The sequence below is a fragment of the Onychomys torridus genome, chromosome 18, assembly GCF_903995425.1.
Source record: "Onychomys torridus chromosome 18, mOncTor1.1, whole genome shotgun sequence".
Taxonomy (NCBI): Eukaryota; Metazoa; Chordata; class Mammalia; order Rodentia; family Cricetidae; genus Onychomys; species Onychomys torridus.
The window spans coordinates 64,127,221-64,152,308 of record NC_050460.1 but is presented as its reverse complement, the minus strand read 5'-3'; the positions used below and the strand labels follow the sequence as shown (position 1 = coordinate 64,152,308).

The 25,088-nt window shown below is 51.0% G+C and overlaps 1 protein-coding gene across 6 annotated transcripts in view; it reads left to right on the top strand.

Moving 5' to 3' along the window:
- Window positions 1-25,088, top strand: part of Anks1a (ankyrin repeat and sterile alpha motif domain containing 1A) — a 165,340-nt gene that overhangs the window by 75,303 nt on the left and 64,949 nt on the right. For all 6 annotated transcript variants that reach the window (XM_036168273.1, XM_036168274.1, XM_036168272.1 and 3 more), the window contains 4 exons: window positions 1,970-2,166; window positions 4,666-4,758; window positions 9,211-9,331; window positions 21,205-21,791. In XM_036168273.1, the coding sequence (XP_036024166.1) occupies window positions 1,970-2,166; window positions 4,666-4,758; window positions 9,211-9,331; window positions 21,205-21,791 (998 nt within the window). The remainder of the gene's footprint in view (window positions 1-1,969; window positions 2,167-4,665; window positions 4,759-9,210; window positions 9,332-21,204; window positions 21,792-25,088) is intronic.

Sequence of the window (25,088 nt, the reverse complement as noted above, 5' to 3'; positions counted from 1 at the left end):
GGGACCCAGTTAGAGGTAGGTGACTGAGACCTGCATTCAGCCTCCCCCCACCCCTCAAGCTCAGTGCCAGTGCCCTGCCCTGTGGCAGGTGGTTTTTTTTACTTATTTTTTTATTTATTTGTTTGTTTCTGCTTAGTGTGAAAAAGGCTGTTTAAATGTTATGCTGTACAGCAAGGTTTCTTTTTTCTTTTTCTCTTCTTTTCTTTTTTTGTTTTGTTTTTTTGAGACAGGGTTTCTTTGTCCTGGCTGTCCTGGAGCTCACTCTGTAGACCAGGCTGGCCTCGAACTCACTGAGATCCACCTGCTTCTGCACGTGCCACCACTTCCCTGCTAGCAGAGTTTCTTAAAGGAACCATATCTCCCCCTTTTTCCCTCAGGCCCTAGGTGGATATTCAAGCCTCACGTTGGTATGTCACAATGTAGTTTTTTTTTTTTTTTTACTCTTCGGGGCCTGCCACCTAGCTCCCAGTTAAATACACAGAGAGACTTATTCTTACTTATGGATGTCCAGCCTTAGCTTGGCTTATTTCTAGCCAGCTTTTCTAACTTAAATTATCCCGTTTCTCTTTAACGATGTTTTGCCTTTGGACTTTTTACCTTTCTTTATTCCGTATCTTTCTTTCCTTCTTACTCTGTGGCTGGCTAGCTTACCCCTGACATCTTCTCCTTCTCCTTTTCTCAATCCTCCCTCTTTTCTCAAGCCTAGATTTCTCCTCCTATTTTTTCTCATCCTGGCAGCCCCGCCTATCCTTTCTCCTGCCTTGCTATTGGCCAGTTAGCTCTTTATTAGACCATCAGGTGTTTTAGACAAAGTAACACAGCTTTACAGAGTTCAACAAATGCAACATAAAAGAATGTAACTCCTCTTTGCATCATTAAACAAATTTTCCACAGCATAAACAAATGTAACACATCTTAAACTAACATTCCACAACAGAATCCTTTCTGGTTTACTGAACAGCCTGTGGGATGATAAAAGACAAAGACAGATAAATCCTAATTGACAGCAACAGCACCCCCAAATGTAGTGGTAAAAAGAGACAGTAAAGGGGGGGTGGAGTGGGGGCAGAAGCGGGAGGGCCTCAGGCTCCTGGCTTATGTGAGCTGGCTTCCTCAGCCCCCGCCAACCCATTCCTACGCCCACTCCAGACTTTCACTTGATGTTGGACTCCTCTGGCAGTGGAATCAACCATTCACTGAGCTCTTAGCTTTCCAGGAACTCATGCTGATGTTTGTGACTATTACCACTCAGGGCTGCCATTTCTAACCGCGCTGAGGAGACAGCCGTCAAGTCGTATAGCATCTGTCTCAGAAAGGTTTGCTTTTCTCTGAGTGTGTGTAGCTTTCACCAAATCATTTAAAGTAGGCTCCAGGTCCAAAGAGAAGCCCTGCCTCCTGCACACTCCTTCGGTCCCAGCACTCAGAAAGCAGAGGCAGACAGAACTCTGAATTCGAGGTAGTGAATTCAGAGGCAGGTAAATTTCTGTGAGTTGGACAGTCTGGTCTTCAAAGCAAGTTCCAGGACAGCCAAAGCTACACAAAGAAACCCTGCCTCAAAAAACAAACAAACAAACAAACAAACAAAAAAATCAACCATAATTTAAAGCATTACTTCTAATTTTCAGTTACACATTGCTACATTTCAGGTTCAGTTCTCATTCACATGGTATTGAGATATTGGAGTCTTACAGAGGACATGGGAATTACTTATTTAAAGTAGTTTCTTTTCTTGGGGAATTGGACCCAGGGCTACATGCATGCTAAGCTGAAGTTCAACCACTGTGCTGCACTCTTCTATATTGAATCAGAGAAAATCAGCCTTTGTCCTCATCAAAGTGACCATGTTCCCTGTGGGTTAGTGTTTGTTACGGTTCCTATTGCTGAGGAGTCTTTGCTCAGCCAGAGTGTCTAGAACCCAGGGCTCTGCCCCCATTACTTACTAATGATCTTGCCCTGTCCTCTTCTCCAGGGAATGTGGAGAAAGCAGTAAGTGAGCTGATCATTGATTTTGATGCACATGCTGAGGAGGAGGGTCCCTACGAGGCGCTGTACAATGCTGTGTCCTGCCAGTCCTTGGACAGCACGGCCAGTGGGCGATCGTCTGACCGAGATTCAGTGAACAAGGAGGCCGAGGCCACTGGAGCAAGACCTGCTGGAGTGAGGCCTGTATGTGGCCAGGGCTGAGCCTCCTGGGGGCTGTGGTGGCCACTGTGGGGTGCTGGCCAGAGGAGGTCTGCTGCTGTCTATGTTTCAGAGGCCTGAGCCCCCGCTGTTCTTGGCGGAGGGGGGCGGGGGGGGGTATGTCTTGTCTGTCCTGTTCAGTGTGGTAAAACTACAGATCACACTGAGGTAGAGCTTTGTTTTTTCAAGCTCAGCACAGCCTGTTTGCGTCTCTCCATCCTCCACGGCCTTAGCACAGATCCACGTCTCTGTTCTGGTGTAGCCTTGACAGCAGAACTACCCAGTGGCAGGAGCTGCTGGCTGTACCCAGTCCTGCTTGCCTCACCAGCCATGCAGATGGGGTGTCCTGCCGTGAGGGGAGGGCACAGAAGACTTAGTCAGACTGTGTGCGCACTTATTAGACAGCACGTCTGTTGGTTGATTCTTTATTAGTCCCCTTCCATGTGAGCAGCACTGTTTCTCCTTGGTCTGTACCTGGTCCTTGCACTGCTTTGTCCTTGGGCCTCTAGACTCCTGCTCCCCTTCTCCCCCAGAGTCAGTATGCCTTGTCTGCAGCCCTGTCCCCACTTTCTTTCCAACTCCACATGTTGTCATAAGCTTTCATACCCTGGTGTTGTCTGACCTGGCTGGCTAACCACCTTGAGACAGATAGGGGGCATATGTGGGTTTTTCCTGTTGGCCTTCCTTTCTGGCCCAGTTCTGGCAGGGGACAGGGTTGTCCTTGACCTTTCAAACTGGCCTGGGAAAGGCCTAGAACTTTATGGCATGTTCTTTGTTGGTGGTCTCCTTGCCCTGCCCTGATTCAGTAGCAGTGTTTGAGTGTGGGTTCCAGTGAGCCCTCTAGTGTGGCAGCCTAGCAGAGGCGGTGTGAGCAAGAGCTGCAAGCACACTCTCTGAGTGGTGAAAGGGAGAGCATTTGCTGAGCATGGGGTTTCCCTTCCCTATTGGTATCTAACCTGTGTGTGAAGGCTTTGCTTTAAGTGGGGCTTGCAGGTGTCTCCCAGTAGGGGGCGCTAGTGCCTTTGCTAGAAGCCACACAGTTCCAAAGAGAGCTGAGTAACCTTTGCAGGCCAGCCTCTGCTGCTTGTGCGGAAAAAGCCAGAGCACCTTGGAGTGTGTGCTTTGGCATGTGTGCACGCGTGTGTTGTGGCCATTCTTGTTCTCGTTTTCTGGCCTCACAGAAGGACGGAGTGATGGAGGCTGGTGTGCAGTAGAGAAGCATGTTTGAGCAGAAAGGTCCTGGGTGCCAAAATCCAGAGCAGCATCTTCGCAAATTTCTCTGGAAATGTCTACCATTCAGCATTCCAAGCTCCACCTACTTTAGCAACAGAGAACTGACGGGCAAGCCTGGGGCTGAGCTTGGGCCCGCCACGCTAACCCTCCCCTGAGTAGGGGCTCCAGCCCTGCAGAAAATGGGAAAGGTATGGGTGCAATGGCTCTCCAGGCTCCAGCTTTGCCACACCAGGGTCATGTGTGTTCCTAAAGTTGTCCACCCTTCATTCACCTGCCCGACGTCCCCTTTCAGCGAGTTCCTTATTGTGGGAGAGGGTTGGAAAACCACAGCCCACTGTGTTTGAATGAAGTTGCTTTGGAATCTCGTCACATGGACCGTCTGCCTGGTGTCTGAGGCAGGACTGACTGTGGAGCCTGGTGTAGTTGCTTTAGGCCCTTTCAGAGCAAGCTTGCCAGCCCCGCCCTAGGGAGCCTTGGCGCTCATGCTCCTGTCTAGATGAGCAGCAGTGACACCTGTCATGTATTTATCATTGAAGGGGGTGACTAAAAACAAGAGATGTGCCGGGCGTGGTGGCACATGCTGTTAATCCCAGCACCAGAGGCAGAGGCAGGAGGATTTCTGTGAGGCCAGTCTGGTCTGCATAGCAAGTCCTGTGACAGCCAGGGCTACGCAGTGAGACCCTATCTCAAAAAAACAAAATAACCCCAAACTCTCGGGTTTGGGTGATCCTCCTGCCTCAGTCCCCTGACTCGTGGGAACTACAGGTGCTAAGAGATTGGTGTGGAACTTTTCCTGATGAAGAGGATGACCAGCAGCACAGCGTGGGCGTCTGAGCAAGGACAAATGTTGCGTCTTTGGTTGCTTCCCCGTTGCTCCCCGAGAGTCTTGGCTTTAGCAGCGCTCCAGAGCTGGGTCTTTTAATCTCAAGGTTCCTTCTTTTCAGTGTAGACGGAAAGCTGGGCCTCCGCCTTTGCCGTCAGGTGTTGTGTCTGTGCCGTGTGTGCCAGCGAGGCAGTTGTGAGCTCTCCCTGCTGCTCCCTTGTGGCCGGGAAGGAGGTGTTTACGGTCTGTGCTGCAGACATCCGACAGGTGTGGGGCCCTTCCTCCGCTCAGAGGCTGGACCGGAACTTTAGGCTCCTGGGGCAATTCTTTACATAGTTCTTTTTATTTCCAAGAACTAAAATAAGAGTAAGCCAAAAAGTTAGATATTGAAAAGGAGAGATGGTAGAATATTTGTTTTCCTTTTGCAGAGGGAACGCCCACCGCCTCCAGCAAAGCCGCCACCTGATGAAGAGGAGGAAGAGCGCGTAGATAAGAAGTACTTGCCCTTGACAGCCTCTGAGGTAGAGGGTTGGGGTCACCCCATCACTGACATAGCAATTGTTAAACGGTAGATGTGTGAGCTCAAAAGGAGGCTTTTACGATTTTTTTTTTTTTTTTTTTGTATGTGCATGTATATGTATGCACCCCATGCCTGCCTGGTGCCCGTGGAGGTAGGATGGGGGAATCAGATCCCCTGGACCTGGAGTTAGCGATGGTTGTGAGCCGCTATGTCGGTGCTGGGATGAGTCCTGGTCCTCTGGAAGAGCAGCCAGTGCTCTTAACTGCTGAGCATCTCTCCAGCCCCTGAGCATTGAACCCAGAGCCTCGTGTGTACCAAGCAAGCACTCTCTCTGTCGTTAAGGCGATTCCCCAGCCTGTGTTCGTTGTGAGGAAAGGACTGTTGCATTTGTGTGTGAGTGCCAGGCAGACACATGAGTGTCTTGATACAAGGTTCCCAGTACCCTCGTCCTTGCCATTGTATGAACAGTACAGTGTTACCAAGTTTTGGTGGTTGGGCCCCAGAGGGCTCCTGTCTGTTTTAACCCTTTCACTGCTTCCTGTAAAGACTGTATCCAAACCAGGTTAGAGGTGACAACTGGAAAAGATAGACTTTGGTCCGGTTACTTTTGCTGCATGATATTTTATTTTCAAGTTTATTAAATAATCAAGTTTATGAAATTAAATAAAAAATAAAAGATAAAGGAGGTATGTGGGGAGGGTGGGAAGGAAAGAGGTGGTTATTTGAAACAGTGTACATTTTTTTTTTTTTTTTTTCTCACTAAGTAGCTCTGTATGTCTTGGAACTCACTCTGTAGCCCAGGCTGACCTCGAACTCACAGAGATCCCCCTGCCTCTGCCTCCCGAGTGCTGGGATTAAAGGTGTGCACCACCACCGCCCGGCCTATAGTCTACCTTTTAAAAAAATGTTTTTATGGCCAGGCTATTAGACAGAGAAACCCTATCTTGAAAAACAAAACAAAACAAAAGGGACTTTATTATATTTGTGTGTGTGTGTGTGTGTGTGTGTGTGTGTGTGTGTGTGTGTGTTCGTTCAGAGGACAGAGTTCTTTCCTTCCGTCATGTAGTTCAGGAAATTGAACACAGGTTGTCAGGTGTAGAGCCAACACCTTGGTCTGCGGGGCCATCTTGCTTGGCGTGATGTCAGTGTGTGAGGTTCATCCTTTGGAAATGTTTCCTAATCGCCTGCAATTCTAAACCAGTTGAAACAACACAGTTGGTTTTGGGGAGACCATGACAATGAGAGCCCTGAACTTGCCTGTTTGTTGTTATTATGGGTGCATAAATAGAGAGGAGACATGTCCTGAGTCATTGTTCGCTTGATGATCCAGACAGGATCTTTATTATTTTATTTTATGTATATGGGTGGTTTTTTGGGGCATGTCTGTCTGTCTGTGACTTAAGACTGTGCCTGGGATCCTGAGAGGCTGAAGAGGGCATCAGGTCCTCTGGAACTGGAGTTTCATATGCTTGTGAGCTGCCCAGTGTGGGTCCTGGAACCTACACTTTGGTCTTCTGCCGGAGCAGCAAGAACTCCAGCCCCACCGTATAGTTTCCAACTCTCTCAAAGCTTTAAAACTAAACCTCACATTGAGACAGTGATGTCAGTAAACTTTCTGCTGATTTATTTTGTTTATAGTACTTGGAGGACTGACCTCAGCCGTCTCTGGTACTACGGAAGGCTTTATGACCAAGCCAAATCTGAGGGCTGTGTACATGTCAATCATGTGACCCAGGATTTGACTGTAGAAGAGCTTATTCAAGCAATGACCTCATCATGATGCCAGACATGAGACAACACACACACACACACACACACACACACACACACACACACACACACACCACACATACACGAAAAGTTTTTACTCCTCATGATGGGCTACCGGCTGCCATGGTCTCCTCTGTGATGAGGCTTCTCAGCCACCCACACCCCCATGGATTCTCCAAGCCACAGCGGGGTGATGGCTGGCTACTTGCAACCCTTCTGTGCCCAAGCAGTGCTGCTTTCCATAGAGATTCTTCAGCTGTGAGCCATTGCCAGCCCTGGAGGAAAAGGGAAAGAAGATTAAGAAATAATTCAGTGAAAACAGAATCCTGCCTTTTGACAACCAGTTCTTACATAGTCACTGCAACACAGGGCCATTTCTGTGGGAACAAGGATGTCTGGAAGAAAAGTTTATTGTTGACTGGGAAGATTTAATCCCCTAGTCTGGTCACGGCCAGAACAAGAGGAAAGGAACACCCCCGTTTATTGTCTGGGCCCAAGCAGGGTCTCTCCTTAGCAGTGGAAGAAGGGAAGGCAGCCCATTGGCTGGAGGAAAGTGAGGCCAATCTGGGTTAGAACCTGAGGAACGTGAACTTTGCGTTAACTTTGGACAGGTCCTGGCCCTTTCTGAGTTTACAGATAAAATGTCCAGAATCAGGTACCCTGGCTGTAACTGGTGTCCCAGCTGTGGTGCTTGATGGTCTCTGCTCACATTTGCCCTGCCTGGTGGATTCATTTGCCTCTGAAGTCTTCTGTCCTGCCCTGTATGGTAGGCTTGGCATCCTGGCGGCTGTCAGCTTCTTTTCAGGGGAGCATGCCTGGGCCTGGGTGAGAACTCTTGCTGAGGCAGTAATACTGGGAATCAGATTTCCAGGGCTCTGCCTGAGGGATCATATGGGTAAAAACCTGCAGAGCACAAATTCCTGTCAGCGAAGCCTGTGGTGTTAAGTTGACAGGGTGTGAACTACTTAATGGTCCCTCTTTGTCCCCTTAATTGTGTTCCTGTGAAAACAGAACAATAAATGATGCCCAGGGCTCCCAGAGTAAAGGCACCTTTAGTTCCAGGTGGGGTACCTGCTGTGCCCAGCACTTTTAGAGTGAGACCATGGTTCTGCCATCAGAGAGACAGCCTTGTTAGTAAGACTGGGAATGCTGTCCTCTCTTCTGGAGGGCTTATAAGCCCTGCTTGCAGTGAGCTGTCCCCACAGAGGAGGACTCTGGTGAATCACTAACCTGGTGCTTTTCCAGTGCGTGGTGGGCGGTGTCTGTATGTGCAGAGGAGCTTCCCTGTAGGATCTGCTGTTCTGTTAGGTATGAGTGGGAATCTCAGCTACCCCCACTTCACTCCCAGGCTGTACTTATACTTCAAACAGCTCTGGAAGTTTTGTGCTCTGGCTTGATTGCAGAAGCTGGTATGTGATTATTCTTCACTTGCCTTTACACACATCCGCATCAGGGCAGATGAGCAGAATTATCAGGGCAGGAGTCTCACACCCTCCCCTGTGTCTCCAGCACTGTGCTTTTTACCATCTTGGCTCTACTGCCAGGACTAGCTGAGGAGCCCTGATGTTCACCTAACTGGAGCCCTGCAGCTGGTTTATTCCCTGTCTGGGAGGTGCTTACCTGCTTGAATCAAGACCTTCTCAGTAGACAAAGCTGCTGTTCTCCCACAGAAACTCACATTGCTAATTGCCCGCTCTCAAGACTGTTGGAGGCGTCTGAAGTCACGTTATAATTCAGTAAAAAGCTAGCTTTCGGGGGATCTGTTCCCACAGCTCTTGGGATCTGTGAAGAGGATAGTTACAAGCTGGCTTTGGTGGCTCATGCCTTTAATCCTAGCCCTGGGGAGGCAGAGGCAGAAGGATCTGCCAGTTGAAGATCAGCCTGGTCTACACAGCAAGTTCCAGGCTAGCCAGGCCTGCAGCAGCAGAGCAAGGGGAAGAGGAGGACAAGGACAGGCCATTTAAGTGGCAAGAGTGTCTTGTTTTCTTTTGAGGTGGATACTAGCCTTGGGTAGAATGCGTGCATGTCAGAGAAGAGGTATGGAGAGATGGCAGTTACAGTGCAGCTTAGGTAACAACTACCAGGAAAGTGTTCTCATAGAAACACTGGAGAGGGAGGGCAGAGAGAAAGGCTTGGATTTTACCATTTTTTTTGGAGGATAAGATGGAGCCAAAAAAATGGGTTAGTCACACTGTGAGATTTCATATTTAATTGTTTTAGGTTTTTCTGTTGCTGAGTCTGGGTTTATCAAGAAAAGAGGTTTATTTGACTCACAGGTGAGGTGCCAAAAATCCAGTGAAGTGGCTCCGTCTGTTCATGAGCTTCTGGTTAGGGCAGAGCATGGGGGTGCCAGGCTCACGTGGTAACACCCTTTTGCTGTACTGCCTCATAAGCTACAACCCCGCTCAGGGGTGGGTTTGTTAGGACAGGAGTCTTGAGGACCACCAACCCACATCTCTGGCGTTGTTTCCCATCCCCGCTGCACTGGACATCAAGCTTCTGGCATGGTAACCTTGGGGAATGAGCCAGAACGTGCGTGCAGAGGACTAGAAAAGCACCTGAGTCCACAGGGTGCCCGACTCGGTCCTGCCTTGGCCCGCCCTGCAAGGTGGCGGGAATTGGAGCTTTGTTACGCACCTCCCGTCTCTGTGCCCAACGGATTCCGGGTGTTTCTGTCTCCTAGGGCCTGGCTTTGAGACCCCGGATTCAGAGCAGTGTCCCCCGGGAGGAGGATGAGCACCCGTATGAGCTGCTGCTCACAGCAGAGACCAAGAAGCTGGGGGCCCCCGACGGAAGGACTCAAGGTACTTCCTGCTTCACTCCATGGCACAGAAAAGGATGGGAGGGGAGTGGGGGGGCAGGTGCTGAAGAAGTGGGTCGTGCAGCTAAGGTTAAGTCTGGGACCTCGTGGGCGCTCTTGTCCAGTACCTGGGTGGGTGGGTGGGGATGCAGCACTCCCACATGTGCAGCCAGGGCAGGGCAGGGCACCCAGGTGCCAGCTGTGGGAGAGGAACAGCAAACAGCAACGTGGAGACTGGTGAGTCTGTCAAGCTAGCCTAGCAAGCTAGGTTGTTCAGGCCCATGTTGATGGCCAGGTGGACTCTGTGGTTCCTGACCACAGGGCAGTGTGCTCCTTGTTAGGGTCATGATGGGCTATCACCTGAAACTGCAGTGCTTTGTCACTGTGGCTCGCTTGTATTGCTTCAGCAAAATCCATTCCGGACATAAGTTCCAGCCCTGCATTCAGGAGGGTGCACGGGCACTGGGCTGACTGAAGGGTGGTGTCTGGAGGGAACCTGCCTGTCCCTGCCCCCCACACTTAGAGCTATGAGGTCCTTCACTGCGCATGCCTACTGTCTCCAGCTGGTTCTGTCACTCACACCTTGGTCAGGTACCCCAGCACACTGCCTCTTATCCTGTTCAGAGGCCTCCCCTGGGCGTGTAGGAACTTTCTTCCTATTCATAGTAGCTGTTTGTGTCCTGTAGTTTCCATGGGGGAACTTTTCTAAAAGGTTGTATTTCAGATGCAGTGAGATGCATCTGTGTTTGTGCACAGTCTGTGAGTAACTGCCAGCCAGAACCAAAATAGAGGGCAGTCTGAGCACAACAGAGGTTTTCCTCTGTCCCTCTGCATCCGCTTGCTCCCTGCCTCAGAGACAGGGCCTCTGATGTCTGCCCCAGCAATCTGCCTTTTCCAGAATGTTACATGAATGGAGTCGTTCAGCGTGCACCTCTGACTTGTTCCTTTTCATTGCTGGGTGATGTTCCTTTATAGAGGTGTGCCAGTTTATCCCTTCCTACCCGGGGACAGTGAGTCTTTTCAGTTTTCCGCAGTGGCAGGTACAACTGCCCTGTCTCCATTTTTCATTCACTGGGATAAGCATGTCATTGTAGGAGGGGTTCTGGGTTCTGGGTTCTGGGTGCAGCATTCTTCTCAAAGAAGCCACTCGGCCATTGTGCAGTGTCTGGCCATTCTGGGTCTCCTACAGTGTGCTGTCACCCCCAGGCTTCAGTCTCATCCTAGGAGAGGTGGGACTCTGCCTTTGCCGACTAAGCTGCTGTGTGAGCCAGTCCTCGGTGAAGTGTCTGCGAACACCGGCTCATTTCAAAAGTGGGCTGTCTCTCTCTGTTACCGAGGTCTGAGGTCTCTAGGTGTTTTTGGCTTAAGTTCCTTTTTTGTCTTTTTTGACACTAGGTGTACCTCAGACTGGCTTCTGACTCAGGGCAGTTCTCCTGCCTCAGCCTCCCAGGGCTGGCATTACATATGTGCGTCGCCCTGCCTGGCTGAATTGAAATTACTTTATTTTCTTATTCATTTGTTTTGAACATTTTTGTTTTTGTTTTCTAAGATTTTGAAACAGGGTCTTATCATTATAGCCCAAGTTGGCCTTGAACTCTCAGTGATTCCCCTGCCTCAACATCTCCAGTGCTAGCTACGCTTACAGGCCTGTGCCACCACACTCTGTTGACAACTTCTTTATCGAATGTGCTTTTCTTTGAATGTCTTTTCTCCTACCTTTACAGTGGCTTTTGAGATCTTAATTTTGGTATTGAATCCCACAGTTTGGGAAGCCCTAGTGCCTTGGCTGTATGAGTTTGCCTGTCCTGTGGGTACATCCTTAATTTAGAGCAGGCACAGTTGTGGTGGCTTCTCTAGAGTCTGAAATGACATAAGTCATGCATAGCCATTCACACTTGCAATCCCAGTGCTCTGGAGACTGAGGCAGGGGATTACTATGAACTCTAGAGTTCAAGTCTGGGTGGAAAAAAAAAATCCTGGAAATTGATTTTGGCCAAATAGGCCTGCACTGTCAGGTTGTACTTGAAACTGGTGCTCATAAAGGAAGAGGGTGATTCTTTGAGAAGCTTCAGGTGGGATGACTGCACACAGCTAGCTCGGCCTTTCAAGTGAACAGGAAGGAAGGCAGGCTTTCTGAGTGGACCTATCTCCTGGCTGCCCGGTGTCCTTGGTAGGGATTTTCTGTCCCAAGGTCAGGAGTTCTCCCAGTTCCTGGGAGCTTCGGAAGAAGACTTATAATCTCATGCTGGCCCCTCTGTTCCTTGCTGCTCTGCCCTGTTTGGCTGTTGAGAGTGAGTGCTGTGGGCAGCCTATTTAATTGAACCATGGTGTGTGTGGCACCCTGCCTGCAGGCTTGCCCTTTGGTGTGCCTCACTGGAGCTTTCAGACAGGGGTGAAGCATTAACTATGAAACGGACTTGCTGGTCTCAGGAGCCCTGACTGTCCTGTCAGCAAGCAGAAACCACTGGCCCAGAAGGGAGGCAATCAGCAGCCTATGGTGCTTAGTTCAAATAAGTCCTGTCTCCTTTTCCATTAATGTCATTTTCATATGCAGCTTTTATGAACTAATTGATCTGTTTTCCAAAGGTTATGTTTATGTTAATGTTAATGAGACAGAACTTGGCCTTAGTCTGTAGTGTGGGATGGAACAGGAGATACTTTGGAATTGCCTTGCTAATTATACTGGTATATACTCACCAAGGAGAAAAAGAAAGCAAGCATTACAAGAATACATAGAGATGGCATGCTGAGGCCAACTCTTTGTCCTCAGAGTTGTGGAGCATGGCCGCCTCAGGCCATTGCTGTCTCATGCAGTGGCGGCTGTGAGGTAGCCGACTCGCATTTAACCCAGGATGGAGTCACATGTGACCTCAAGAATTTGCTTTTTGTACTTGTCTGTAGATCGTGGACCCAGTTTTGTCTTGGTTCTTAAGTGTCGGGCTCTTCTTTCTTCGTGGCTGCTAAACAGCCCTCTCAGTTTCTGTTTCCAGTTGGTGATGCACGTGTCTCCAGGGTTCTTCTGTTGTGAGTTGTGTTGCTGTGCGCGCATGCTGGGTACACATTTGTGTCTCCCTCTCTACTAGCAGAAGGAAGTGAGGAGACCACCCCAGACTGCGCCTGTCCCGCAGTGCACTGTCACTACGGGGCAACACTACCAGACAGTGGGGCTGGAGAGACGGCTCCTGGTTAAGACATTAGGCTACTCTGGCGGAGGACCCAGGTTTGCTTCCTGGCACCCACATCAGGCTGCTCACAACCACCTTGTCCAGTTCCAGGGATCCAGTACCCTCTTATGGCCTTTTTAAAATATATATATATATATAAAACAGTTCTTCAAGAAAAAATAAAATTAGCAGTGGGGGGCTGGGTCAGTCAGGACATGCCTTCCAAGCCCGAGGCCAAACATGGGACAAGAACATGAATTTTTTCTTTCTGTGTTCTTTGGTTTTGTTTTAATTTTTTGAGACAGGGTTTCTCCGTGTAGCCCTAGCTGTCCTGGGACAGCGCCTGGCTGATAACATGAATCTCTATTCCCAGTGCCAGGGAGATAGAAACAGGAGAGCCCTCCAGCCAGTCTTGGTGAACCCCCAGGTTCAGTGAGACACCCAATCTCCCAGGATGGGGAATAATACCTTAGGAATAGCATTGAGGTTGACTGGTGATCTGTTCGTGCACACACACATACATCAGTGTGAAAAGGCGCATGGACACATACTTGAAAAAGCAAAAAAGGCTTTAACGCCTGAAGATGTATATTCTTGTGTATGTAGTTCCTAAGTCGCCTATGCTTTTGTTTCTCAGTTTTCTTCTTTACATTAAAATTAATGGTGTCTGGGTGAAGTGGCACACACTGTAGTCCCATCATTTGGAAGGCAGAGGCAGGAGGGCCTTTTAAGTCCAGGAGTCCAAGAGCATCCCAGATGTAATGTAGGGACCCCCCCCCACACACCTCAGAAGAGAAGAAAGAAAATAGTGCAGGCAGTAGAAACGCTTCTTGTGTCAGGCGGTGGTGCACACGCCTGTAGTCCCAGCACTCGGGAGGCAGAGCCGCGTGGATCTCTGTGAGTTTGAGGCCAGCCTGGTCTACAGAGTGTGTTCCAGGAAAGCCAGGACAAAGAAACCCTGTCTCTAAAAACAAAAAAAGAGAAAGAAAGAAAGAAGAAACGCTTCTCGTAAGTCCGTGTGGCGTGGCACGGTGGCCTGAGAAGAGAGGCGTTTGAAGTCACTGAGGCGGCGGAGGGCGCGGCAGCCAGAGTGGGTAGAGCACGCACGCACGCACGCACGCACGCGCGCACACACACACACACACACAGCCTCTGGACTTGTAGCCTCCAGCTCTGTGCAGCTGTCACACTTCACCTGAAGGAGGGACACTGAGAAGCAGGAAAGCCATAGACTTAATCACAAATAGCATGTAGGGGTGAGGCCAGGAACGGGCCTGACCTTCAGTGATGGTGAAAAGCTGTAAGAAATCTTGTTTGATAAGCAGGGTGCCACCACCCCTGGGGAGCATTCAGAAGAGTTGGGGGCGTCTGGAGTTGCAGAGTCAAACCCTGATGGGGAAGCACAGAAATGGCCCAGGCACACTGGTCCTGTGTTTGAGACAGTTTGAATCACAAAGGATCCCTGCTCGCCTAAAATGGACCCTCAGTCTTGGAGAGCAGCACAGGAGAATGTTCACCAGATACGTTGTTCACACCCACAGAACTGGAAAAACCCAGCCATGGGAGAAGAAAGTGTTAGCAGATCCTTGAGGCAGAAAACGCATGTCCCCCCAAAAGCACCCGGCCCACGTGGCATTTATGATAGATTTAGGCCTAGGGATATCCCTCTGTGGTTCAAATTGTCTCAAACACAGGGCCAGTGTGACTGAGGCATTCTGTTTGACGCTCTCTGTGCTTCTCTGTTCGTGTTTGACCCTGTGCACTGACATCCCAGGCATGTGAGCACTCACAAGTGCAGTGACAGCTTCCCAGGTTCGAGGCACAAAGGCGCCAGGAGGGCTAACCGTGAGCTGGGAAATGAGGCTTAGCGTGAGCAGGCAGGGGGGCCATCAAGTTGATGCTCCTGGGAGCTGTGCACTTGAGTTAGAAGGCTGTAGAAGACTGACCACTAAAGGGGAGGAACCTGTCCCCTCAGCCCCTCTGCTCCTATACCTGAGCCGTGGTGACCCCAGCAGCCTGGCCTCTCCCGTTCTCACATAGCATTGCTGCGGTTGCGTAAGTCAGAGTTCAGAAAGAGAAAATATTGCCAGTGTTCAGTCCCTATCTTTACCTGAAAGTCCAGGCTGGCCTTTCCCGGCAGAAGTGTGCATGACTGCGTGTGTAAACAGACAGCGTGGCAGCTGCTCCCCAGCCTCTAACTTAGGCTCCTGACACAGCCAGGCTGGGCCCACGTCCCTCCCACTGCTGCTGCTTTGGGCTTAGAACAGTTCACTTTCCTCTGATTGAATGAGCCTTGTGAACATGGCGCCTGTGTTTCCTTCCACCCAGTGCTTTGACAGCTGTTTATAGACGTGGACATGTGTGATAAATACAGAAAACAGTTGAAAGGGGCTGTTTATGTGTTAAATTCATTTGAAAGAGATTTTAAAAAAGAAAAGCAGTTTAATGTTCCAAAGAGAGACAAAGTATGTCCACGTAAGATATCAGACACAGCTTTATGAAGAGAAAGTCTGAGCTAAGCCCTGAAATAGAGGATTTAACTGGATAGGCAAGACTGGGGAAGGAGCTGACCAGAGGTTCCAGGCAGGGGTGTGGCACACTTAACGGTGGGGCGGAGGGGGGGAAGGGGAGCGTTGTCTGGAGCTCAGCCAGCACTCCAGTTTGGCTGGAACAAAGAGAACTTGTCACAGAGTGTTGGCTCTCAAATGTCAGTCTTTATTCCAGAGACAGAGCAGTACTGTTAGCTTTAGGAGGGGTGACAGCATAGGAGCTGCCCTTTGAGAAAGATGGAACTTGGGAGTCGACTGGGAGAGGCTGGAGGCAGGATAGCTTGCAGCCAGGAACCTTCATGAGTCTCTGAGGGTAACGAGAACCATCCTGGAGGGACAAGAGGAAGCTCTGGGGAGGAGGGAGGGATGGGATGACAGGAGGCTGTCACCAAGTATGGATGAGGAAGGGCTGAGTGCTGAGGGAGACTCTGAGAAAGTATTATGTAACCAGTAAACATGGGGAGTTGGGAAGGCTGTGGTTGAAGGAAGGATGCTAAATCTAGAGTTCTGTGTTCCAGGAGAACATCTGTGTGGATGTGCCGTAACCCCCAGAAGCGTGGTTTGAAGATTAGGAGAGATGCTGAGATTAGAAGAGCTGAGCCGAGGAGGGAAGAATAGACAGCGTCAGCAAGCTGCATGATCCCTGCAGAAATGAGCACAGGGCTGGGAGGAAGTTTGTGTTTTCAGGGACTTGTTAGTCACAATCCTGGAGGCTGTTCACTTTCAAGTCATTAGCATGGAAGGAGAAGGCATTTTAAAGAAAGTCCCTAAACATTGAGTGTGTGACTCTTCGGTTGTGTAGGTATGCTGAGGTGCACATTTGAAAAAGAACAGCCTGAAAACCTGATGTGGGGCGGGCAGGACAAGAGGGTCACAAGTTCCACACCAACCTGGACAGCAGAGTGAAGCTGTCCTAAGCAGCAACGGCACCTTTATCCCAGGCGACTGCAACTGTCTAAAAATTCCAGGTCAGGGAAGCAGAGGAAGATGAGCATGTGGCCAGCACCACTAACACTGTCCAGGGACTCCGAGCTAGGAGATGAAGACTAGGAAGTGTCCACTGGTTGGAAGGCTGTTGGTCAGTCCTGACGGTGCAGGCGCTTCTCTGAGATAAGTGGGAAGAGATAAAGTTTCCTGGATTTGGATATGGTGACAGGATGGAACGGTGAAGACGTGTGAGCAGTCCTCTCAGGAGACTGTGTCAGGTCCTCCAGAAGGTGCTGTGGGTAAAGAGGATGGTCTGAAAGGACAGGAGGGCTGGTCACCCTCATGGGACAACGGTTTTCAGAGAGGAGCAAGAAAGAATGAAGTTGGCCAGGCCAGCTGCAGAGGCTTACATCTGAACTCCCTTGCTTCCTCGTGGTCGGTGACCTTCAGGGTCACTTACCTTCTGGAAACTTCAGCTTCTGTGTAAACAGGATACCAGTTCTTCATGGTTGGTGGGGATTCTAAAGTGCCAGGAACACAGAGACCAGAGCTTCCTAAAGGGAAGACTCAGGACCCAGCTGGGTGAGCAGAATTTACCAAGAGAACCTGAGGGAGCCAGCAGGGTGAGCAGGGGTAACCTGGGGGAGCCAGCCGGGTGAGCAGGGGTAACCTGGGGGAGCCAGCCGGGTGAGCAGGGGTAACCTGGGGGAGCCAGCAGGGTGAGCAGGGGTAACCTGGGGGAGCCAGGAGGGTGAGGGGGATCCTGGGGGAGCCAGCAGGGTGAGGGGGGATCCTGGGGGAGCCAGCAGGGTGAGGGGGATCCTGGGGGAGCCAGCAGGGTGAGGTGAATTTATGGAGGAGTGGGTTAGCTGTCTCTTGAGTCTTGCAGCAGCAGGAGAGAAAACAAATGCTCTGAACACCCAGTGTTGGTGTTAGCGCTAGGACTTAAGCTCTAGTCCACTGGAGCCAGACCCACGTCCTTACCCATGACCAGAACCATTTCATCACTGGGAGGGGCTGCAGAGACGGAGGTAATCACACACTCACACCAGAGTGTCTCAGATTGACCTCATACGTCCCAGCTGTTCATGTTCAGAAAAAGGTCCCAAGAGGGAGAACCACTGGAATGGACTGTCATGTGATCCTCTCGACTCCCATTCCATCCTTTGTTCTGTTCTCAGGTTGCCGTGGACTGGACTGGACTGTTTGAGATCATGGTCTGTAGTAGCGACCAGGTCACCTGGTCAGAACCTTTCTCCTTGAGAAAGCACGTGCCGTCTAAGAGCAGTGCAGTCTTGGGCTGGGGCTGCTGTCTTCAGTATGTCCTTTCTTGCCTTTTTTTGAGACAGAATCTTGCTATGTAGCCTGACTGGTCTTGAATTCAGAGCAGTCCTCCTGCCTCAGAATCCTCAGAGCTGTGCGATGGTTTGAATAAGATGTCTTTCATCGCCTTGAATGTGGGAGTACTTGGTCCCCAGTTGGTAACACTGTTTGGGAAGCTTAGGCGGTATGGCTGTGTTGCAGGAGGTATGGCCATGTTGCAGGAGGTATGGCCATGTTGCAGGAGGTATGGCCATGTTGGAGGAGGTATGGCCGTGTTGCAACAGGTATGGCCGTGTTGCAGGAGGTATGGCCGTGTTGCAGCAGGTATGGCCGTGTTGCAGCAGATATGGCCGTGTTGCAGCAGGTATGGCCGTGTTGCAACAGGTATGGCCGTGTTGCAACAGGTATGGCCGTGTTGCAACAGGTATGGCCGTGTTGCAGGAGGTATGGCCGTGTTGCAGCAGGTATGGCCGTGTTGCAGCAGGTATGGCCGTGTTGCAGGAGGTATGGCCGTGTTGCAGCAGGTATGGCCGTGTTGCAGGAGGTATGGCCGTGTTGCAGCAGGTATGGCCGTGTTGCAGCAGGTATGGCCATGTTGGAGGAGGTATGGCCGTGTTGCAGCAGGTATGGCCGTGTTGCAGCAGGTATGGCCATGTTGGAGGAGGTATGGCCGTGTTGCAGCAGGTATGGCCATGTTGGAGGAGGTATGGCCGTGTTGCAGCAGGTATGGCCGTGTTGCAGCAGGTATGGCACTAGGGGCAGCTTTGAAAGTGTAAAGATTCACACCGGTTCTAGTTCACTCTCTCTGCCTCATGCTTGTAGTTCAAAATGTAAACCCTCGATTTCTTCTATTAGTTGCCTTGGTCATGGTGGTTTATTCCAGAAATAGGAAAGTAACTTAAGCCACCATGCTCAGGGTAGGTACAGTTTTTAGGGACAGACAGTACACTAGCTTATTAAGATCGCAGTTTCAGCCAAGCCATGGGCCATGCAGTTGTAGTCTCAGCACTGGGGAGCAGGGTGGCAAATTTGTACGGAGTTCTAAGCTAGCCAGGGCTGTCTAGCAAGACACTGTCTCAGTACAGAGAGAGGGAGGGAGAGAGGGTCAGACAGACAGACAGACTAACGTTCTTGTGCCTTGATGATCTAGTTCTTCAGGTGCCAAGGCTTCTTTCCTGTGTGAGATTTGCAGGTTGTACTTTCTGTGACTCACAGAGGTGTTTTCCTTCACAGACCTCCATCCCACACAAGCTCCTACCCCTTCTGTCCGCCCACAGCCTTCCCCTGGCATCTCCATGGTGTTGGCATCTGCTTCCCTTTCTTCATTGATGGCTGGCATGAATGAGTGGCTGTCTAAGGGCCTTCATTGTCAGCTGCCCCAGTAAGCAGCCAGAACCTTCTCTGACTTGGGGTTTGAGCCCTACCAGTCTGGTGAGCCAAGAGGTCTCCCAGTGCTGGGCTGTGGAGTTCCCTTTCTGCTTCCTCTTCACCATCCATAAATGGTTACCTCCGAGCCTGGAGCTGATGCAGAGGAGTAACCTAGGCCCCTTCCTGAATATCAACAAGGATAGTGCACCCTGGGCAGGAGCATCGGACAGTCGGCAGATCCATCAGCCTCTCCAAGGAAAGCACTCTTGTTTGTTTGTTTGTTTGTTTGTTTGCTTGCTTGCTTGCTTTGTTTTGGTTTTGGTTTTTCGAGACAGGGTTTCTCTTGTAGCTTTGCGCCTTTCCTGGAACTCACTTGGTAGCCCAGGCTGGCCTCGAACTCACAGAGGTCCGTCTGGCTCTGCCTCCTGAGTGCTGGGATTAAAGGCGTGTGCCACCACTGCCCGGTCAAGGAAAGCACTCTTAACCCTAACCTCCATTAGATGGTCATGTATTATCTTCTCTGTACAAGAGAAGTCACCAGACAGCCTTGTCCTGGGGGGAACCCATTGTCACAGTGGCTGCTTGCAGCTGTGAAGTCATGACTTCCTCAGGCTCCGGTTATGCTGAATGGAACTAGCTCTCTCACTTGCTCACCTCTGTTTTTTCTACTTGGAGAACTCATTCAAGTTGTTTATGCCTTGTTCACTGCCCTGTAGGGTACAGGATTAGTGAATGAAGGATGTGAAAGTTCCAGAGTGGTCAGATGTAAAGGAGGGAGGCACTGAAGTTCATACTTCAGGGTTCCCATGGATTAGTAATCAGAGCCTGTAATGAGGAGTTGGCTGCCCCACCTCTGCCCTGCAGAGCTGCCCAGAGCTGAGCGGTGCAGGCGCCTGGGGTGAGCTGGTTGTTGGGGCCTGTAGAGGCTTTCTCGGAAGAATCAGCACAGTGAGACCCTGGCATCACCTTGTGGAGACTATTTTAGCACCTCGTGTATGTGACACGCTGGTCATCTACACTCCTTCCCAACTTCCCTGTGTTGTGTACTGAGCTGCCTTAAGGACCTTGCAGCTGCCGGTGTGTAAGCAAGAAAGTTTGGAGTCGGGGCTGCGCTCTGCAGCAAAAGAGGCACCAGATAGCACTGTACAGCACCCAAGGGACAGGGGCCAGCACCGAATGTGGGAACGGGAGTCTCATCGCTGGTGTGTTGGTAAAGGATTTCAGAGGCTCAGCAAGATGTCTGGCCACACAGCTGGAGAGGAGCAGAGCCAGTACTTCCTCCTGGGTAAACCTCTGCCCAACCACCCTGGGCAAAGCATACCATGCCTGGGGCCACAGATTACTCCTCTGTGAAAACACTGGAACCACACACTCTGTTCTGTGGTGCTCGGCCTCATGAACAGTTCCTGGGCTGTTTGGGCAGATCAGGGAATTCTTTGGATCCATGCATGTAGAATTGGTACCACTTCCATGCATGTAGACGATATGCCTGACCGTTAGCTTTGGAATGTGATTACTGCTGGGTGTGGTGGTGTTGCCTCAGCTGATGGCGTGGGGGGAATCTGTGATCGGACTGAGTTCCCACAAGGTGTCCCAGGGTGGCACTGATGTGAGGCATGGACTTGGCCAGTTATTGATGCTACTTCATGGCAGACGTTTTTGAGAGTATGGTAGTAGTTGGCCTCGGGAACTAGCAGTGTCAGATTTCTAGGGTGTAAGGGAGGTCTCCAGAGAGCAGCAGCTGTCTCCTGGCCTGACAAACTAGACTGTTTCCTTTTCTAGTGGATCAGCTAAGGTTAAACTTAAACAAATATGAGCAGCTGGGAGGCCTTGGCAGGAATGAGGCGCACACATTCTCAAAAAAAAAAAAAAAAGAAAGAAAGAAAGAAAGAAAGGGAAAAGGCTGTTCCTGCGGAAGGACGAGGCGTGGATGTGGATCTGAGTGGCCCGGAGGGGAAAGGAAGCAGTCGCTTCCCCACCGTTTTGTTTTGCGCTTTCAGTTAAGGAATTCCAGAAGTTGCAGGTTGTGATCATGACCTCTCTTTTCCCCTCCTAGCTGCTTGCCAGAGGAAGGGCGGGCGGGCGGGCGGGCGGGCGGCTCTAAATAACACTGTGGCCTTTATGGAAATGTATCCAGTGTCCCCGGAGTCGCTCTCGCTGGCACACTCTTGCTCCCTGTCCCTCGTTCTGTCCTTACTCTGTCCTTCTGTGTGTCCTTTCTGTCTGTAGTTAGTGCTTCTCCTGGCCTTATATAGCAAGGTCTGGTCGCTAATGTTAACAGAGGTCTGACACGGGGATGGCTGCCAGGCAGCATTAATCAGGCCAGTGTTTGGGATTTCATAAATGCCCTGACTTTGGGTACAGATTGAACATGAACAATATGAAACTGTTCTCCTCCTCCTTCTCTTCTGTCCTCTCCCTCCCCTCAGCCTTTCCAACTTCTTTCTTCTCTCTGTTGTGAACTCTGCTCTGCCATCACGCGCTGTGAAGGAACTCTGTTGATTTTCGCCACGTTTAATTTTTTATTTCTCTCTGTCCACTCCAAGACCACAGGCAGAGCAGCAGCAGCCGGAGCCAGGACTCTGTGGAGGGGCAGGACGGGCAGGTCCCGGAGCAGTTCTCAGGTCTCCTCCACGGCTCCTCCCCAGTGTGTGAGGTGGGCCAGGACCCTTTCCAGCTGCTTACTGCCCCCAGCCAGAACCACCCAGAGTCCCCCCAGCAGGACGCCTGCCTCGAGGCCAGCATGCAGCTAGAGGAGCCGGGTGTACCAGGCACTGGAAACCCACAGCCCGGCGTCCTGGACCAAAGCAAGAGGGTGGGCTTCCCAGCAGGCCTGACTGCCCCAGCCAGCGGAGCACACCTCCAGACTTGGACTCACACGGTTCCTCTGCACCCTGCTGGTGCAGAGGAAGAAGAGGACAGGAGCGGGGCCAGGAGCCGAGCCCCTCCCACCGGCAAGCCCAAAGCGGAGCTCAAACTCAGCCGCAGCTTGTCTAAGTCTGACTCCGACCTTCTGACCTGCTCCCCCACGGAGGACACCACGATGGGGAGTCGCAGCGAGTCTCTGTCCAACTGCAGCCTCGGGAAGAAGAGGCTGGAGAAGTCACCTTCGTTTGCCTCGGAGTGGGATGAGGTAAGGCTGTCGTGATGTCACAGAGAGTTTGGGCTGGCTGACCTGGCTGCAGCCCACTCCAGCTCCCCGTGTGCTGGCTTCTGGGACCAGGGTCTGGGCCAGGGCTGCCCCGTCCCTGAGCACCGTGCTGAGAATGTTTCTGATGGTAGTTACTGTGGCAAGCTCCAAGAAGCCCGGGTCCTAGAGGACACGTCCCCGAATAGTTAAACCTGAGGGCGGAGGCCCAGCAGGCCAGGGCAGGGCTGAGGGAAGGACAGTTCCTAGAAATGACATGTGTTTGGAAACATTTGGAGCCCATCTGCCTGTCTCATTCTGGAGTTACTTCAGAAGAGCCATGGTACTTCCTGAGCTTCTTTGGAGAGGCAGAGGGAAGACCAGGCTTAGCAGGGGCAGCAGGTGGGGAGAGGGTGGGAGTGCTTGGGAAGAAGCTGTGGAGAGGGGTTCCCGGGGAGGGTGTTCCAGTCTGCGTCCCTCCTGCCTATTCTTACCATGTTCTTGAAACCCAGCAGCCTCTCCCAGCAGATGCATGCAGACGCTCCCACACTCCCAGCTCAGTTAGGCCGACTTTGGGGGCTCAAGAATCAGAGTGGTGAGGAGAGAGCTTCTCTGGTGTGAGATTAGGGTTCTTCTTAACCACTGTTACTGAACATTTGGAGGTAGAGCCAACTGTTTCCCAGAGACCTTTGGAGTGTCCTACTGGGCAGAAGAACATGTGTCTGAAAGACTGGCAAATACCCTGGGAATGTTAAAGTGCCCGCCTCACAATCAGCTTGCTATCTTTGAAGTGGACTCAGCCAGTCTCCCAGGAACAATCTTGGGATGCATTTAGCTCTCTAAAAGGAGGGCCAATACAGCTGCCATGTGCCTGTGAACATTCTGTAGCCCTTATGCCCAACCCAGCTTGATGGCCTTGCTGCTGCAAAGTTATGTAAACCAGAGCCCATCCCATTCCCAGGGTGGGCAGGGTGGGGCAGCTCCTACTGCTCCTTATCTTCAGATAAGACCAGTCTTAGGACTGTTTAAACAGACACAGGAATCCCTGTGCAAAAGATCTTTCAAAGCCTTGGTGGACCTGTTCCAGAGAGGTGCCAGGCACTAGAGGGAAGTCACTGTTGTGAGGTTGCATACTGCAGAGTATGTATAAGAAGATGTCCCTCGGGACATCTTTAGGATAGCACCGGAATGGGGTGGAGACATAATCGAGCAATGAGTCTGTAGACGGGCACCAGTGTGGGAGAGAGCTTCCACGGAGAAGTGGAATTAGATTGGAACCAAGGAACTAACAATTGAGAGACAACATGAACAGATAGTTTGCTGGAGCTAGGAAAGAGGGGCATTGGGTTCCTGGAGAGTACAAGTGTGCTCTGAGTGGAAAGAGGACTTGGCCAAACGAAGGGTGGCCCAAGAGGTGAGGCGAGATGGGAACTGCGAGAAGCCAGTGAGCAGGATGTGCTGGAAGGCATCCTGGCTGACTCTGTGACCCGCTTCCTCTTCATGGCTATCTTCCTAGGCATCCTCATCCTAAGATGTCCACAATGCTGGACAAGCACATTCAGACACCGCTCAGGTGGGCATTGCCAGGCAGTCTTATGTGTTTTCTCTTTGTATTTCCTCCTGGAGAACAAGCCAGATCACCACAGCACCTATACAAGGTTTCTCTGCTTTTATAATGTGATGAGGTTTTGTGCTGTTACCACCCTTGCTCTCGCGCTTGCGCGCGCGTGCGCGCGCGCACACACACACACACACACATTTTTCCAAGATTAAGATTGACCTGTCTCCCATGGCCCTTGAGTGTTCGGATCACAGGTGTGAGCCACCATGCTGGGCGGAAGCACTGCTGTATTTCACAGGTTTGTTTATTTGTTGGTTGGTTGGTTGGTCTCATCTTGTAGCCAAGGCTGACTTTGAACTTGCAGTCCTGGGGTTGTAGATGTTCACCACCATGCCAGGCTACACTGCTGTGTTTTAAATCTGAAAGAAAAATGAAGGTGGCCGAGCCATTATGAAATTTGAGCCCTGCTTGCAAAATCAGAGGCATGCCAGAGGTAATCCCGCAGCCATCGTGGGTGGTCCTGCGACCATCATGTGCTATGCTGGGGATGGACCCACATTTGGTAGTCCTGCGACAGTCTTTTTTGCAGCATTGAGGATGGAACACATATGCCAGATAAGTCCTGTACCACAGAGCTACAGCCCCAGCCCCTCAGCATTGCTTTTGAGCCATAATTTGCTTGTTTTTGTGGATTCCTCTCTGCAAAAATTTCAGAAGTGTCCCTTGGACTAGTCCTGAATCCAAGCCTCTGGCAGGCTGTCCCAGATGAGGGCCTTGGTGCTGACTGTGCCCACCCCACCCTAGTCAAGGCCTGGAGGCTGCATCGCCACATCCTGTGCTTGCTGAGCTTTTCCTTGGTGAACTTGGACCCACGGTCTTGGGGAAGTGGCTCTGAAGAGATAGGGCACAGGCAGCTCCTCAGTGAGGCCTGGGAGGGAGAGGAAAAGGCCCAGGGCAGCTGTGACTTCAGCCCTGATGGAGTTGCAGTGAGTCTGACTGGTACTGCTGAAAGACAGTGCAAGGTGGAGACATTTGGGGCCTCAGTAATGCCTCTAAAGCCCTTGCCACCATCCACTCCACATCCCACGGACGCTCCCAGACATCCTCGGGGTCATTGTTCTTTATTGTGAAACAGGCCCAAGTAGGGACATGTAAGTACCTACCACAGTTTCTGGCATGCCTAAGGAGGTAGTAGCTACATGGCAGATTCTAATATTGTCACTTCCTGGAGCTTTGGAGAAACAGGACTGAACATAGACTATCTTCGAACCTTAGGGAAGGCAGATCTCTTTGTGGGTGATCTTCAGGTGGTGCCCAAGTGACGGGGAAGCACGTCAGACCCTTCGTGTGACTGTCTTCCCATGTGGCTCACTACCACCATAGAGAGAAAGGATGTACATTGGCCTGGTAGAGCCAGGCAGACACCCCTCTTGATCTTTGAGAAGCTAGTGAGCCTTCTTCTCTTCTGAGAGAAGAAAGTGGGGGAGAACTCAGACCCCTTGGGTTTACCACATGTACCTTATGTACTATGACCAGCTGGGAGCATGCTCAGCTCATAGGTTTGAGGTCATGCTGATTACTTCTGGTGATGCAGCCCTTGGTGAACTGCCCTGGGCAAGATGACTTCTGAGTGCTGGCCTGGTGAAGGTCAGCCTCCAATAGAGCATCCATTAGCAACATCAGCCTTTTTCTTATATCCTACTAGAGTCTTGATAGCCAAGAAGTAATGGAGTTTGCTTACT